We start from the raw sequence: 17,774 nt of genomic DNA, 5'->3' as shown, positions 1-17,774 counted from the left end.
CCACAACCAAATCAATTTGGCTTTTGTGTACCAACAGGTACAAAGATAAATATTACATGTAATTATAACAATTACATTTCTGCTCACACACTTAAAACGGATAATTAAATGTTGTAGATGTGGTTTTATTTACATATATACTGGCATGTGATATCTCAACTGGCCCTGGCCATGCATCCCCTCTTCAATAACCCGCACTGATCAGGGTGGTGATTTTTATATATGTCCCTTTGTGCTATGAATAAATGGGTCATTGCCTGAAACATCACCTAAATATATTGTGTATATTTTCATCATCACCACGATCCATGGGCAAATAGCCCTTAGGTGTCCACTGCAAATGTCATTTGTTTGCACTTTCCTCTGTCTTGTGCCAATATGCTCAAGAAGTAGTGCAAATCTTTATGGGAAACAATCTCTTATGTTGCCGTCAAGCTATTATTAGATCTTCTTCTTGTTCCGGTTCTTTCCATTTTTCTAAACAACACGTTTAATGTTCCTGTTGTTGTCCATCCTACATATGTGTCCATCTAGTGCCAGTTTCCTTCTCATCACTGCATCATCAGGTCACTGTGGGTCCAGTTTAGGCGCAGTATCCGTCTGCAGCAATACATTTAGAATGCCAATATCGTATCTTGTTCTCAAGGCTGTGTAATTGACGAATTTTGCCGAGAGTAGTGAAGTATGGTCAAACAGGTGCAACATGGCGTAGGGGAGGCCTTCATCTAGCAGTGGATAGACACGAGTTTCAATTATTTTGGTTACTAAACACCAGACGCAAAATTTAAATATGCATCAGCAGTTGTGCATTTGCATAATGCATCTTGGCAAGTTATAATTTTTTTTGACATATCTACTCCAGAAAGCTCTGACAAGGTTTGCTACCCAAAGGCTATATGGAAAGATCTTACACGTTGTGAAAAGGGTAAAGTTATTCCCGTGGATTGAATAAATGAAGGGCTGTTGCCAATGGACTTGCATGTGTGGACCAGTAAAGCAATGTGAATTCAGAAAAAAATGCCCCAGTAAACTTGCAATATTGGGCCAACGTGCCATGGTTACTGGGAAAAGATGGGCCCAAGTTGGGCACATTTTTTAGACAATTATAGCCAACATTTCCCATTGCCAATACCATGCTTGATCTTATTTCCAATACTAGAATCAACAGAAATACTCATCCACTGCTGGATAAAGACCACTCCAAGCCATCCCCATTCCTCACGATCGGACAATGTAATAAATATAATCCACCAAGGACATGCACAGGGGCCGATTCATAGCTCATGCAAATTCTCATTTATTCCACTAAGTTACGGAGTTTCGCAACAACAACAATTCTCACATTAACCGTTTAAAAAGTTTTGTATATCCCATTAAATGGGTGAAAACTTCCACATCATTTAACTTAAATGAGTGGAGTGAATTATCATCGAATGTTACAATACACTTTCAAATTCTACGGTATCTCTCCAGGGCGGTCCAGATGTCTTGTGACCCCCAATTAATTGATCCCTAAGGTTGTTTCCATTGCATATTCATTTATAATTTAAATAAGCCTTCCTTAAAAAATATTACATTTTAGATCATTTAAGGTCACAAGACATCTGGACCACCCTGTAGATCGTGCAACTTGCATCTGGTACAGTCATCAATAAAGTTTGAATATAGCAAATTTTATTATTAAACGAGGCGATAAAAATGCAGTGTCCCGTTCAGTAAAACACAACGTGCCACATCATCGGTAAATGTGAACAAAAACAACGCTGACGTTACTATATTATGCGCCGCCATCTTGGTAAACACATCCCGCCGCCATCTTGGTACACACATCCCCCGCCGCCATCTTGGTACACACATCCCCGCCGCCATCTTGGTACACACATCCCCGCCGCCATCTTGGTACACACATATCCTCGCCGCCATCTTGGTACACACATCCTGCCGCCATCTTGGTACACACATCCCCGCCACAATCTTGGTACACACATCCCCGCCGCCATATTGGTACACACATCCCCGCCGCCATCTTGGTACACACATCCCCGCCGCCATCTTGGTACACACATCCTGCCGCCATCTTGGTACAGACATATCCCCGCCGCCATCTTGGTACACACATATCCCCGCCGCCATCTTGGTACACACATATCCCCGCCGCCATCTTGGTACACACATCCGCGCCGCCATCTTGGTACACACATCCTGCCGCCATCTTGGTACACACATCCCGCCGCCATCTTGGTACACACATATCCCCGCCGCCATCTTGGTGCCACCAAAGCCCTGCAGGACAATCTTCGGGTAAGGGTGCGAATAATTTTCCAACGCCTTTAAAAAAAAAATTACAAACGATTATCATTACAAATATATAAAAAATACAAAGCGATTACAAACGTTCGTATAAACAAACTATAAACATTTGAATATATACACACGTTAAATGGGCACAAAAAAATAAAAATAATAAAGAACCACCCTCGCATCTAATTAACCCTTGACACGGAAGCGCTCTCGGTGTGACCGTCACCGGGTGCTGTGGCGATGGCGTCCGTGCGAGTGCAAGTGCCGCCCGGCGGAGGCTTCAACTTCGACAACTGCAAGAGGTGAGGATGCCGTCCCTACTCTCACTCAAGCGTGCCCCGCCAGGTTGTTGCAAGGTGGTTATAGATTCCACCACCCAAACCCGCCGCCCTTGGGAGTCAGAAGCCGGAGAGAGAGAGAGGAGATGCGGGGGATGACTGCGCATGATGGATGTTGAGGCCTGGCTGCTTAGGCCGCAGTCGTTTTGTGTGCGTTTGAGTGTCGTTTGCCGAGTTGGTTTCTGTGGCTTTTGTTGAGTTTGGGCGTTGTCGTTATTGAAGCAGTGGTGTATGGGATGTGATTGTGTTAGTTGTGTGTGTTACCGCGCGGGGCTGTCTGCGTGAGTGAATGAATGGGCGATTGTTGTGTGGACGGGAGATGCATTGGGGCACATACAGTAGATTTAATAAATCGTACTTGTCAACCCATACGATTTACCCGTGTTCTTGTACATGGGAATTTAGTTAGTTTTCAGGTCCATACGGCGGACAGCCGTTTAAATATGGACAAATGTGGGGTTTTTTTGGTTGATTTGTTTGTGTTTCTCCCTTGTGATGGGACTTTGTCGGATGAACGTTGAGATTTGTAAGGGCACGGAGTGACCAATAATGTATTAATTGGTCTGTGTAATAAGGTAGGTGGGCACTAATAAGGGGTTGACAGGTATGACACGTTAACATTTTAGATTTACGAGACACGCAAACACGTGAGAGAGACCCAAAGAGAGGCAAACACAAAGAGACACTGATCCATACACGGGTAGACATAGCCATGGTGAAGGCAAGAGACTGCATAGAGAGACAGAATCACAAAATCAGGGACATTTTTGCCAGTATCAAAGTGTGAAAAATAAGAATAGATTTTACTCTTTCTGGCAATAAAACAAGTGTTTAGATTCGATTCGAAGCTTTCGTGACTTTGGTTCTTTCGGTAAAGTCACGTAGAAAATTAAATAATAGAATACGACGTTTCGTTTGTAACACAAGCAACCATCATCAGGTGTGTGTGTCTCTCTGCATGTGTGTCTGCCTATGTTGTTTCCGTGTTTGATCATTCATTCTTACCTGATGATGGTTGCTTGTGTTACAATCGAAACGCCGTATTCTATTATTATTTGATTTTATTTTCTACGTGGCTTTACCGAAAGAACCAAAGAGTAAGTGTTTAGATGTTCAAACACCAATCAGTTTCAAAGACAATGCGAATATTGTCAGAGCATGTTTTTTTGCATGTACTCACCACAAGTACGTGTGGTTAATGCAGACTTGATTCCTTGCAAACGGTCTCCATTTGGTGTTTGAACACATTAACACGTATGTTAAACTGCATTTACGTAGCCAAATGTGACCACATCTGACAAAACCTTAACCCTGTCAACACCTGTGTTACGCTGTTGTTATTCGAGTTAATTTTGCTACACCGTACCTCGCGTTTAAGTTGGATTTAATCTTGCATCCCTTTCATCCAGGAATGCTTTCCTCGAGTTGGAGTTTGCCAAGCAAGGTGTCCCACCGCCAAAGGCGAGAAAGACCGGCACCACCATCGCTGGCATCATCTTTAAGGTAAACGCTGAGAGTACTACGGGGTGATATCTGGCTCATCTTCTCGGGAATTTAAAAGACACGAATTTCAGTTTTTGATAGGACATGCTTTTCGGTTTAATGGTTGACAATTTTAACGATGATGGCAACAATGTACAGTATGTGGTTATGTAAAAATTAAAGATCTCGACCATTATTGGCCTGTAGATAATCGCATTTATTGTAATTTGAATATTGTATTTAACGTAGGATGGGGTTGTTCTCGGAGCTGACACTCGTGCAACAGAAGACACCATTGTTGCCGACAAAAACTGCGAGAAGATCCACTACTTGGCACCAAACATGTAGTAAGTAACACTCGTCTGCAAGTGATCAAATGTAGCTTGTACGTGATCATTTCCACGCTACAAGATTTCCAGCATGGGGCACAGCACCTGATAATCCCACATTTTGGCATCATTTGGGCTGTTGTTTACAAAATGTTCTTACACAACCGACTAGTTTGACGCGCAAATTTCACTAAACTCACGAACTAGACGTGTGCGTTTTTAAATAAAGGCAGGAGTGCAATTTTAAATACCTGCTGTTTGTTACCACCACCACCAGCTGCTGTGGGGCAGGCACCGCTGCTGACACCGAGATGACAACGCAGCTCATCTCGTCCAACCTGGAGCTGCACTCGCTCTCCACGGGGCGGCAGGGACGTGTCGTCACCGCCAACCGCATGCTCAAGCAGATGCTGTTCCGGTGAGCATGGTAGCAAGATGTTAACTACCTCGCCTGCTATGCAGGAGGGGTGGGTTCGATCCCAACCCTGACACCTGTAGATTTGGAGTTTGCGTGTCTCTCTCCCCCTCGTCACGTGGATTTTTCTCCAGGTTCTACGGGTTTTCCTTCCACATTTAGAAACGTGCATTTAGAGTATTTAGCTGCTATAAATCTCCACGTGATAATCTACTTTGTTGAGCTATCATTTGTGGCCAAGTCACTTCTGCAAAAGAGCTACATAGCTCTTGTGGGCCTTACCTGGTAATATACAAAGTTTAGTTTTAGTTTAGAGCCATTGACTTTGAGGGTAGAGTTACCACGATATTGCAACACTACGATAAATACCCACTTCCCAATGGATAATTGGGTTACGTGTTCTGAAAAGGCTTCTGGAGATCCACCCACGTGCAGTGAAATGTCAGACATGCGAAGAGCATGCAGTTACAACTTGATAACACATTGGAGAGCAGGACAACAAAATTACCTATGCAGTTGTATTACCTCAACAATGTCGTATAATATAAGAACTACAATCTGTCATGTTTTGAAAAATATTATTTTTTAGATATCTTGTTTCCTGGCCAAAGATTTAAGTCATGGAAAAAATAATGGAAGTTCTCATATATTTGCCATTAAACACTCAATATAAGCCGTAGACGATTGTAGACGTTTATTTAATTATTTAGGTTCTAGTTGACAGCACGTGCATTATAAGTAAAATATTTGATAAAGTTGCAATCATTCAATGATTTTGTGGAGGGGACTGCAGTTGAATAAGTTTTAAATAATATTTTCATACTGGAAGTAAAGGAAAGCGCAGAACAATATACTCAACATTCAAAATATAATTATAACTTGTAGAAAACTAATATTGCAGTAATGATTACCCTAGCTTTTAGGTTAATTCATTAGCATGTCCTGGTACCAATGTTTGTTGAACTTCTTTTGCACCATACGTAGACAACTACTAATCAGAGGTGCAAAATGGTTCTGATGGTGGGAGGCATGAATCGGTAATTAATTTGTGTGCACAGGTACCAGGGTCATATCGGTGCTTCGCTGGTGCTGGGTGGAGTGGACATCACCGGCCCTCAGCTGTACAGCATCCACCCGCACGGCTCCACAGACAAGCTACCCTACGTGACGATGGGTAAATGCTCGTCGTGTACCACTAAGTCGATTAATATAGTTAGCATTGATCACGATTAATAGTAATAATGTCTGATTTATAACACGCACAAAAGTCGTGCAATGAGTCGCTAACATAAGTCAGGCGCAGATACATTCATTGGATCACTTGTGTTCAAATTTATTTTTTATTCAAACATGCTGCTGCATTTAGGCTAATGGAGCAACTAAACATAAACTAGACGGAACAAATTATGCACACGAGATGGTTAAAATGAGATAAACGGATTCTGGAATCAAATCACATCCTCGACACAGCACCTGATAATCCCACATTTCATTGAATTGCTGCGGGGGTGAAATTTTACATGGCCAGTAAGCACTGCTCCACCCACTTGTACACTTGTGTAATGGGTTCTGGAGACACTTGTAGAGGTAACTTCTTTATTATAATACAACACTCCAACATTCCTGATACTCTGTTACAGCCTAGGTACACAGCCTAGGTACACAGCCTAGATACACTACTCTGGCTACGCTCTGGAGTCCTCCGGTTACAATTACCCTAGGGGAGGCTAATCTGACCCGACCCAGCCAAGGTGCGGGTCTGGACTCTGGCTTCTTCGGAACTCGCCCTTACAAGGACGTAGAGCCGGGAGTCCCAGAGTCCCACCACTGGCCCTCACAGCGTCCCGGCCCTTACAAGGACAAGCGGGACGAGGGGGTCCAGGGTCCTACTGTGGCTGGTCTTGGGTCTTGAGCTACAACTGGCCTCGATCGGCCAGGGAGCTGCCCTTTTATGCCTCGTCCCCAAAGAGGGGTGGGGTTGTGTGCACCCCCAGGTATCCCACAGAGCACACACAGCCCCCCCCCGTTGGTGGCGCCAAGGGGCTTAAGCGTCTGGGTTGCCTGGAATTCTAGCGCCTGGCGCCGAGGCTTATCTGTCTAGAGTCCCAGAGCCCCCAGCAGCCCCTCCCCTCTTATGGCACTACATTTGTATTGTCCACTGCCGTGGTGAAGTGTGTCTGGTGGGTGGAGAGTTCAAGGGACAGACATAGGGACTCCTGGCTGCAGTAGATGTCATTTACTCTGTGGAGTTGTGAATGGGGAAGGAGATGGGGTATTGTCAGGGGACCTCTGTTTGACGTTGGTGGGTTGGATGTTGTGCACTGTCTGATCGTGGATTACAATATTCGTAAGACCGTATACTCGTAGTTAAGGTCTTTATACATTTTTTGACCAAAATGAAATTACATTTTAACGTATTTCTTAACTATAAATGCAAATTTTGTTTTCCTTTCACAGGATCTGGATCCTTGGCTGCTATGGCTGTTTTTGAGGATCGATTCAAGCCCAATATGGAGGTTTGAAATCAAAGCATAAACTACATCATGAAATGTTGGCTCCATGTAAATGTATTTTATTTGAGCTGATCATTGTTATCTATCACAATCTGTTATTATTTATACCACACCTCCCATTCTGTAGACCTGAGCTCCAAAACAAAGGTTAATTTGAGCTCTTTACTGAGAAAGTAACTTCAAACCTATACAATTTTTTTTATATATATAATATACAGAATGAGACTAAACATTTTAGAAGTGCTTGAGACCACACTCTTGTCCACTGCACTTGAGTTACTCATGCACAATCTGAAAATGTCTTTAACTTAGTTTTAAATTAATACACCGGTGCATCAATGTTTTCCTGTTAAACTGTTTCACAACTTTGGTTCCAAAATACTATTTGTCGTGCGGTAATTCTTAATTCTTCCCCACCAGTGTTATAATAAAAGCTCCACTATATAACAAGTGTCGTCCTCCCTACAGGAGGAAGAAGCCAAGAAATTGGTGAGGGATGCCATTGCTGCTGGGATCTTCAATGACTTGGGCTCTGGTAGCAACATTGACCTGTGTGTGATCACAAAGGAGAAGGTGGACTACCTGAGACCCTATGAGGTGGCCAACAAGAAGGGAGTCCGGTGAGCACTGCATTTGCTTGTTGGTAATTTAAGTGCAGGTGCCTCAGGTTGCGTTGTCAGTAGTTTTTTTTTCATCATAATTGCATACAAAATGAACTATTAAATAAACTGATTGGTTTACCAACCCAACGTGAAGTTATGGTAAAAATCCCATCATTGACATGGTGAGGCCTTCATGAAGAGTGGCTTAATAAAGGGCTGTCAAGTGTTTTTATGTATATATTTTATGTAACTATTAGAATGCGTTGTGCGGTTTGAATATTCTCGCATGCCAATCGGTTTGACCGTTAATAACATTAATCTGGATTTGATTACCGATTTCGTGACTTTTGGGATTGACTAATCAATTCTGTGATCGGATCTCAAAAAATATCAATAAACAGCCTTAGTTTTGACTCGACTCTAATTCGTAATGTTGTTCCCGCAGGCAAAACAGTTACCGCTACAAGCGCGGCACAACAGCAGTGATCTCGGAGAAAATCACCCCCATCAAGTTTGATGTGGTGGAGGAAGTGGTTCAGACCATGGATACCTCTTAATGCTCATGCCAGCTGAGAAGATAGCAACAAGAAAGTGTTTTTCCATGTGATTCTGTCCAATTGAGCGTTGTTCATTTTTATGTTTGAGCTCATTACCAAGGGAGAGAACACAATCTAAATTTGGCGGTGACACTACGTAAATCACTGATGTCCTGACTGAAGTAATATTTTCCGTAATCAATGGGGGTGTATGTAAAATGGGCCTACAGTGAGCAACATCACCACCTATGCATGGCTCACGACTGTGCATTACAGCTTACCACACCTTGCAATAGCACTTCATCTGACCATAGCAACTATAACAGTTACACACTGTAGGTTTTTTTTAGTATGGGGCATCCAGTTTGGCTGTTGTAGCTTGGACTACTTGTCTAAAATGTTAGTTTTGAAGCTCAAATAAAAATTACTCAACAGAATTGCATGTGTTGTATTTGCAGGAGTGGGAATGTGCTTCTGGTGAAATTGACTTTTCTTTTGAATGCTATTTCCAGTTAGAATTTAAGCTAGGCTTACGTGTTCCATTACAACGGGGTTACACTTAAATAAAGGTGTCTGTTTTGTAAAGGTCTGTATAGTCGTTTTTGTCACCAATTTAAATTGATTAACACAATTTAACACTTCACAATACATTTCCGAATGGCATTTTTCTATATTTCAAACGACCTTATGTCTTAACTAAAAACGAACACTGAAATGCATGACAACAGTACAGAAATGAGGCATTCACATTTCAGTCTAAATCATAGGCGATGCTGTGAGTGCACCAAGACAAACTCCTCAACAAGATGCTTAGTCAAGCATGCTTTTGTATTAAGTGTAGCCATTGTGGCACCGCAGTTGTCATTAAATTGATGTTGCAGTGTGTAAGGAAAACTTTATTATATAGAACAGTTTAAAACAATGTAAGGCACAAACAGTTGAGGCATGCCAAGCAAGATGCAACATTTAACTTGTATAAACACTTAAAAGCTGAAGTTAATCATCCCAAATGCCACTTAATATTAATTTACATGGGCATTTAAAATAATACTTTTATGTTGTAACTTTTGCAAACAATGTTTTGAGGATGCTGTTAAAACTTAATTGTGTAAATTAAACGAAAAATATTGAGTTTAAATGCTCTTCCCCACCCCGCCCAATTTTGCACCACCTACATTTTTATACGTCCCCAGACTTTATAACCAGGCTTTTTGTTAGTTTAGTAGCTGTATCCAACATTTTTCTTTTATTTGGTGTTTTCAGGAGGCAAATACTCTACTAAACTGTCATAAATTAAAACTGCACAGGGACAACCAACTTGGCAAATTTCATGTGGTAACCAAACCTATGAATTCGGTCTGTATAATATAGTCCATGAGCCAGAGCAGAAATCGGTACCACTCGTGGTCAAAAAAACTTTAGTCGTACTCATGTATGAATATGGCTAATAAGTCATTTGGTAATCCACTAATTTCAGATGGTTATCACAATCCGCTTTTTATTGGCCACAGAAATTGGAACCACAAGTTATGCGCGTGGTTCTGACAAGTGGCCTTATGGATGAATGTATTCAGTCTACTACCAGGTCTGAGGCATGAATGCAGTCGAAGTTGGATATCAGCACACTGCTTGCAGGAGCGAGTCAAATGGACTCATGCAACGTTCTTGTATCAGCTGTTTCCCTAAAATTTCCCACCACAAGTAAAATGCAAGAATGTGTTGCAAATATAGTATGCTTATATCTAAACTTATTAAAATAGCTACCATCCGTCAACATAAAAACAATCCCTACGGTCCTTATTACGTGGCAGAATTGTTTTATATACATTACTTGCTAATAGGGTTACAAATACAAATGATACAGGGTGGACAATTTATCAAGACATTAAAATATTCCATAATACAAAGACTTGTATAGTTAACACAACCATTCTGCACGAAGTGTTGAAAATTTACAAAGTCAAAACGCACTTCACAGGTTAAAACGACCTGAGAATGTAATTATCCTTTTAAAATAATTCTATATCAGACCTGCACGATGAAATAGGAAAACTCCCCACACGTTCGCTTATAACGGATGGCCTTGGCACACGCTGCCTCTGTGCCTGTCGGTGAACGATTTATAAACGGTGAACAAACTTGTTCCCCTGTGTGAGCAGGCACCCTCCGCCAATGATGGGAGTGGCACTGTCGTTCTAGAAAGCTGGGCTCTGCCATCTGATGTTGCTTCCTCGTTCGTGTTGCGCATGCATGCCACGCAAAAAAAATGAAGGTCCTCGTCGAAAGTGCAGATGCTCAAAAGCGGTCTATGCCACGTATCCGTCGTGCGAGCTGCATGTCGCGTGGGAAGAGTGTCACTCGCTTGCCGTGGATGGTGCACAGGTTTGAGTCTTCAAACAGCTTCACGAGGAATGCCTCTGTGGCCTTAATGAGTGGGCAAGGCAGATGTGAAAAGGGAGACAAAATTACTGTGAGCGGCACAGCTCAAATGCGAGGTTTGTAACGTTACTCAGGAAAGCCTCGATGAGCTGAGACTTCTTTTCAGGAGGGTTCCTGCAGGTAAATATATGGTCAATACCATTTCATTATAGAGTACTTGACCTCATGTGGGAGGAAACCAGTACTCAAAGAAAACATACAAGAGAGTGACAGTTGCCATCTGATAATACTGCAACACCGTTCCTACAACACCTGGAAAGCCTTGATAGTCACCTATCCAATTACTAACTAGGCTAAATCCCTCATAACTTGAGATCTTTCGATTTAAAGCTTTCGTGACTGCAGGGATTCATCTTCTTGGTTCTTTTGGTAAAGTCACGTAGAAGGAAAAATATAAAATAATAAAAATAAAACAAAATAATACGACGTTTCGGCCACAACGCAAGCAGCCGTCTTCAGGTGGAGAACAGGTCGGTCAAGTAGTTTTATTTTATTAATTTTATTATTTTCCTTCTACGTGACTTTACCGAAAGAACCAAGAAGATGAACTTGAGATCTAATGGGATCAGCTGCATTTAGGGTGATTTAGCCACAGGCCCCTTTATGGTAGAGGCTGACCGAAACTGAATTTCTGGTTTCGGCCAAAACCGAAACCAGACCGAAAGTAAAAAAATAAACTTTCGGCCGAAACCGAAAGTTTAACTACACTTTTGACCGAAACCGAAAGTAAAAAAATACACTTGCGGCCGAAACCGAAAGTTTAACTACACTTTTGACCGAAACCGAAAGTAAAAAAATACACTTTCGGCCGAAACCGAAAGTTTAACTACACTTTCGACCGAGACAGAAAGGTATATAACCGAAGTTACCGAACACAAGATTTAAGAAATATGTCATGATGCAAGGCTACTTTAATTAAAAATAAATCTACAACTAATCATTCAGAGCCTGCAGTAAGAGTTGCTAAATATCAAATCTTTAGGTGTTACTTAGTAATTATATCCAAACAAACGAATGTTGTAGTAAAGAAACAACAATAATAATAGGTGTCAGTTTTGTTGCCAGATAAAAGGGTAAAACAACAGTTATATTTTGCTACTGGCAAATGAGGTTCGAATGGTGAAAGAAACAGTATTTCCGCATTCAGCCTGACAGGCTGCCGTCTGTTGACCGATCATATATACATTAGCAGACCATGGTTGCGGCTGTAACCTCGCTCCCAAGCTACTGCTGCTGACGTGTGTGTTTGCAGCCTATCGCATAGGATTGCCTCGCGCCGACTGACCGGTCGATAGGCAGTGATAGACGTAGCACTCGCGTTATATTCAAAAAATAGATCTTCGGTTGACGACCCAAAGTCAATATCAGTTTCGGCCGAAACCGAAACCAGACCGAAAGTAAAAAATTGACTTTCGGCCGAAACCGAAAGTATGCCGAAAGAGGCCATTTGCCAACTTTCGGTCGGCCTCTACTTTATGGGTTTTGTATTTTGTTAGATCGTGTGTATTATAAACCTTACAGCAGTGACTGGCAGGAGAGCCCCACTCAAATGTTTGAAAAAGTTCAATGTATCAATATTATGTGTATGTAAGATGATACAGGATAAGTCACTTACCTCCTGCAGAGCCAATAATGCAAACGATTGCCAATTCAACGGATGCACTGTAAGACGACAAGTCAGCTCCCTCACCTGCGCACAATGCACGTAACACAAAGCACAACAGCCAGACAACTCCATAATTTAAATCCAGAATGTAGCTGTAAAGATGTAGCAAAATAGCAGTTAATTTAACGTGAAATCTGCAGCTATAAAAGTTGAGGCCCAACTTGTTCCAGGTCTAGCCCTCCCGTGTTCACAATGCCCACACAATTTGTTTTAAATGCTATTAAGTGGTGTCTTGGTGTAGAGGTTAGCACATTGAGCTATACATCTGGCAAGTTTAGCTCGGTTAATGGCAGCAGTAAATGTCAGTGGCAAGTAATATCTGAAATGCTTCTGCCCCCCAACCAACTTCACTAACCTGCAATGACCAGCGTGGTGGTGTATGGTCAAACAACCTCCATGACTGGCATGGAGATGGGAGGCCTTCATTCAGCAGCCAAATGACAAAGGTATGTAAATTATTACTCAAGTGCTATAAATTACCAACAGTTTATATATTGCTATAGGGCATCCATTCTCCTTGGTTGTGTTGAAAAGAAGACTGGAGCTGGGTTTATAATCCTGGTGAAAGGAAATGGTGCAGGCAAAAGTTTGCTGTCTCAGGTCAAGATTCACGTGCTTTCGGAGGACAGGATTCTGCTTTTGAGGACAAGATACATTACCCATATTGATCCTATTCCATTCGTAGATGTGTAACGAACCAGACGTGAAAATGGAAGCTTGCGGAGGAGCAGATCTGTGGATTTCTGATACTTGCGGATCTCGAGTAGTGCCCTGGAGCCTGGCCGAAAACGATGCTTCCTTTTCGTTGGAGAACGTTCTACACAGCCAAACAATTCAGCCAAACAATTCAACCACATATCTGGAGTCCAATGTGTTCGCACACACCCGCACTGCTTTAAATGCGTCAGACGAGTATACACAGCACAAATCTTGTCAAAGTTGGGATGATTTGAAGCTTTCGTGACTGCAAGGATTCATATTCTTAGGTTTTTTCGGTAAAGTCACGTAGGTAAAAAATGAAAATTAATAAAAGTAAAATAAAATAAAAATCACGACGTTTCGGATTCTTCGGCCGTTGCCGATCATTGCTACAACTCTGTGGGCTCTCATGAAATTGTCTTTTCCGAGACCAAGGTGCTCTGCAAACCTCCTGGCTACCATCAAAGGTTTGTACACGAAGCCATACAAATATACAAACACAGACATAATTTCAACCGTGATGATGGTTACAAACTGAGTAATCATTGGAAAGATGTGATTAACCATGCAAAAAAGATTTAACTACACTTATTTGGACCATCTTATTTGACAGACTACTATTACAGGTTATTGATAGACAGCCAGTTTGTTTTACCAGGTTTATTTTTTTATTTTTTCACACTTTTGTTATGTAGGCTAGTCGTAGTCACAAACCGCACCTCTCCATAACAAAGGCTCAGTCTTTTGTTATGCAGTCTATTCTTAGTCTTAAGCCTCACCTTACCATATTAATAAAAACGTGTGCCGTACTTGGCCCTTCCCCTCTTCAACCATTATATATACGGAGTGGTAGCTCTTGTAATCTCTCATTTACTTGATACAGCTGTCGTGGCTGTGACGGTTCCACCTGAAGACGGAAGCTTGTGTTGCCTCCGAAACGTCGTGATTTTTATTTTATTTACTTTATTAATTTTAATTTTTTACCTACGTGACTTTACCGAAAAAAATCTAAGAATATGATGCACCTAGTTCTTACCTCACTGTACTGGATCGGTTTCAACTTAAAGCAGGCGGGTTGATTTATCCAGCACTCCCTGATTCGGTCCAGCCATTTGCTCACAGGCAGTCAGTCACCTATTCTTCTATCGTTTCGACCATGGTTACAATTCACTCATTACAGTATTTTCTCCACCCATACTGAGGACTCGGTCAACTAAACGGACTGTTTCGTCTCATCCACACTAAGTTCAACTTCCGCAATGCAGGTCAAGATACTTCTCTTTCTGCTTGCATCACACTGCTCCCCACTTTGGAATTCCCTCCCATCATCTATTTTTCCAAATTCTTACAACATTGCTCATTTCAAGAAACACATCAACTCTTTTCTATTAGACATTCCATAGTAATGTTTGTTTACTGACCTGCTTCTTTGAGCCTGTGCTCACCAACTTGTGATTTAAAAAAAAAAACATGTGATGAGTAAAATCACATCTCTCCTTTAAACATAATTAATCTAATAACTGAATGTGGCGGTGGTCACCAGACCCATACATATATTGCACCACAAAGCAGCAAGTCGTCATACACATTCCCCTATCTCCAAAGGAAAACAAGCACATCTTGACCAGACTATTCACCTGGTGATTCCTTATAAGGGATCCTTAGGGTGGCCCAAGTTCCCCCAATGAACAGCCGTGGTCCTCATTTATAATCAGCTAAACACAGTGGTAAAAACATTGTCCTATAAACCTGGTGACCTGAGTTGAATTCCGGGTCGTGAATTAGACCGGCGGTAAAATTTGAGCATAGCGTAAAGTATGGTAAAAAAAATCATCACCGACACAATACGGGGAGACCTTCATCCAGCAGTGGACTGACCACCAATTGTACGTTATTAATATTACGATCTCATCGAGAAACCAGCAGAGCATGTCCCCATTTCAGAGGCAGTTTTCTACTGTGGCCCGTTATCGGTGTCACCGCACCTCGCCAGTACTGTACATCCTTCTTCCGGATCCAGAAGCAAGTGCAGACACCCGACCTCCAATAAATACGATTACTGTATTAATATCAATTCTGCCACTCACGAATATAGCTACCAAATAGACCTATCGCCGTACGCTCTCAACAGTCTCGAGCCTGGCGAGCACTTTGATAGATGACCAAACACGATTTGCCGGGTGCTGTAGACGTCTGCGAGGTAAGTGCTGTCACCCCCTCGAATGCGTAGTGGGTTTCCACCGGCTTCCCCGATTTTCTCATACTAACTTAAAGCCAAACATCTAGCAATGGAATCGGCTAAACCAGGGGTCGGCAACCTACGGCTCCGGAGCCGCATGCGGCTCTTTACGGGCTGCTTCTTGACGATATGTACAGTATGTACTCAGATGCATTGCGGCTCTTGAAAAACTGAATTTTGTACCGAATTGGAAAGAAATGGCTCTTCTTGTTATTTTGGTTGCCGACCCCTGGGCTAAACAATCCATATGTTGCAGGACCAGCCTTAAAAAATCTTAAGGAATAACCATTTTTAATATTGTTAACGTCACCATTATCATCATCGATCGAATGATCGATGGCGTTCCCAATCAAATTACTGTATTTAGCGATGCTGCGTTGGCGGCGGTGCTTGAGTACGATTAACAAACAAAAACACCCTCAACGCATTCGTCAATAATACCGTGGCCTTTAAAGAAAAAATGCATATAGTAGGCGACGTTTCGGGCAATGGCCCTTCTTCATAGCACATCATTTGGCTACCACCGCTGTGTTAACCGTACCCTAGAATCTGCGTTTGAGGACAAGATACATGTATCTGCTGCTGTTGACAACGTAAGCAGCTATTGCTTTGCCCGTGAACCTTGCGCCTTGATATTACCTCCCGCAGGGCGCGGGGCGCTAGCAGTCGAGGTGCTGGCCCGCGCACTCCGCTCGGGGGACTCCGCGACAGACAGCGGCTGCCTCCGCTTTGGCGCCGGAGGTTTCCTCTTGGAGGCGCCGCCGCCGGTCGAGCCACTCTTACGAGGCATTGCGGTTTGTAATTACTCAGCGCAACAAACAAAACAAAAAAAAATACCCCGGTCGTAAAATAAACGTCAAAATGCCCCGAATTGAACACGAGAAAACGATCTACGGAGAAGCTGGTGAATGATAAGGGATGCGTTCTACAACAAAGAAAAACAACCACACACACACTAGTTTGTCGCGAGTTCTATTGCCTATTAGATTGCGGGTTAAAGGGGCGACGCTGCTGTGCGGCGAGTGGGCTGAGGACATCCACGTGGAGCCGCTTCCGCCAAATTCAAATCCCGCGACCGTTGCGGTTGCCCCGGCAACGGACCGGAACCGGAAACACGCAACCGCACAGCTGTTTAATTAATTATTAACGTTGCCTATATTTATCTACTCAATTTATTAATTATTGTTTATCTAACCTATATTTATATGCTATATTTATATAACATATTAATTATTAACGTCGACTATATTTATATGCCATATTAATGATTAATGTCGACTGTATTTTTTATACTATATTAATTATAAAGGTTTCCTATGAATACCAAATTACTTATTAACGTAAACTTTATTTATATACAATGTTACTTAATGATTCACGTTCACTGTATTTATATTACGGATTTATACTGGTTTAACACGTAGACTTTCGCGATTAATATCATCAATAATATAGTTTTTGGGGGGTTAGATCGCGTAAAATATATAAATGTGTCGCTAAACCCGCCACCACCCGACACAGCAAATGCAAATTCGTTACGAGCACAGCACACCGGTGTGTTGGAGAGCAAATCCACAACATTTACAATCTAAGTGATATCGAGAGGATTTATCTATCTGTGTACCCCGCGTGCGAATAGAATGACCACAAGTCTGAACGACTGCTGTATAAAGTTGAACATTGAAGTATCCAATAAACAATTTTTAATAGTTTGGAAGTACAAAGCATTTTGGGAACGTCGGCCCAGTTTTAAACAAGAGTAGCGGTATTCATCTTCTTGGTTATTTCGGTAAAGTCACGTAGAATGGAAATAAAAAAATAATAAAAATAAAACATTAAATAATTCTCACGACGTTTCGGCCACAACGCAAGCAGCCGTCCTCAGGTGAAGAACAGGTCTGTCTGTATTATTATTATTGCAACATCAACAGCCACTGAGTGGCGGTGACGTCACCACGACGCTTGTGCCAGGCTAGGTGCACCCACGCCAAGTCACCGTTCACGTGACCGTCACTCCAAACCGAAGCCCGCTCTGTAACGCTGGCCAACCAGCGTTGACGTGATGACGCCATCACGTAAGGGGCGTGATGCCGTCATCGCGTAATATACGTGATGACGTCATCACGTAATGTACGTAAGCGAGGACACCAAATAACGTGTACGATGACGTCAAGACGCAGACGCGGGGTAAATCTTGTGGGGGGGGGGGAAATGA

General features: G+C 42.3%; 2 protein-coding genes across 3 annotated transcripts; one reads left to right on the top strand and one right to left on the bottom strand.

Moving 5' to 3' along the window:
- The first annotated feature begins 2,439 nt into the window (after positions 1-2,439).
- LOC133341750 (proteasome subunit beta type-7-like) lies at positions 2,440-8,953 on the top strand. The gene is made up of 8 exons (XM_061550431.1): positions 2,440-2,603; positions 4,049-4,142; positions 4,371-4,468; positions 4,728-4,868; positions 5,924-6,039; positions 7,323-7,381; positions 7,847-7,998; positions 8,426-8,953. Exons 1-8 carry the CDS (start codon positions 2,542-2,544, stop codon positions 8,535-8,537), a joined length of 834 nt encoding a protein of 277 aa, XP_061406415.1. The 5' UTR covers positions 2,440-2,541; the 3' UTR covers positions 8,538-8,953.
- A 271-nt stretch (positions 8,954-9,224) lies between these two features.
- LOC133341751 (histone H3-like centromeric protein A) lies at positions 9,225-17,531 on the bottom strand. Of its 2 annotated transcripts, XM_061550433.1 has the most exons (5): positions 17,410-17,531; positions 16,199-16,364; positions 13,320-13,438; positions 12,571-12,645; positions 9,225-10,940 (listed from the first exon to the last, which is right to left on the bottom strand). In XM_061550433.1, exons 2-5 carry the CDS (start codon positions 16,347-16,349, stop codon positions 10,812-10,814), a joined length of 474 nt encoding a protein of 157 aa, XP_061406417.1. In that variant the 5' UTR covers positions 16,350-16,364; positions 17,410-17,531; the 3' UTR covers positions 9,225-10,811. The 2 variants fall into 2 exon arrangements, with proteins under 2 accessions (XP_061406417.1, XP_061406416.1); XM_061550432.1 differs by lacking the exon at positions 17,410-17,531 and having other exon boundaries at positions 16,199-17,396.
- Between the last annotated feature and the right edge of the window lie 243 nt (positions 17,532-17,774).

The sequence above is a fragment of the Lethenteron reissneri genome, chromosome 12 (assembly GCF_015708825.2).
Source record: "Lethenteron reissneri isolate LAM-NWPU_2019-01 chromosome 12, ASM1570882v1, whole genome shotgun sequence".
Classification (NCBI taxonomy): domain Eukaryota; kingdom Metazoa; phylum Chordata; class Hyperoartia; order Petromyzontiformes; family Petromyzontidae; genus Lethenteron; species Lethenteron reissneri.
This window is presented reverse-complemented; position numbering and strand designations above follow the sequence as displayed.

Bases quoted from the DNA above. Each gene is read 5' to 3' on its own strand.
- LOC133341751 (XM_061550433.1), bottom strand. From the start codon at position 16,349: ATGCCTCGTAAGAGTGGCTCGACCGGCGGCGGCGCCTCCAAGAGGAAA. The intron at 12,646-13,319 runs GTTCGTTACACA...CATTGTGCGCAG, and splicing joins AGCTTCCATTTTCACGTCTG to GTGAGGGAGCTGACTTGTCG. The intron at 10,941-12,570 runs GTAAGTGACTTA...CCACTCATTAAG, and splicing joins CATTATTGGCTCTGCAGGAG to GCCACAGAGGCATTCCTCGT.
- LOC133341750 (XM_061550431.1), top strand. From the start codon at position 2,542: ATGGCGTCCGTGCGAGTGCAAGTGCCGCCCGGCGGAGGCTTCAACTTC. The intron at 2,604-4,048 runs GTGAGGATGCCG...CCTTTCATCCAG, and splicing joins AACTTCGACAACTGCAAGAG to GAATGCTTTCCTCGAGTTGG. The intron at 4,143-4,370 runs GTAAACGCTGAG...TATTTAACGTAG, and splicing joins TCGCTGGCATCATCTTTAAG to GATGGGGTTGTTCTCGGAGC.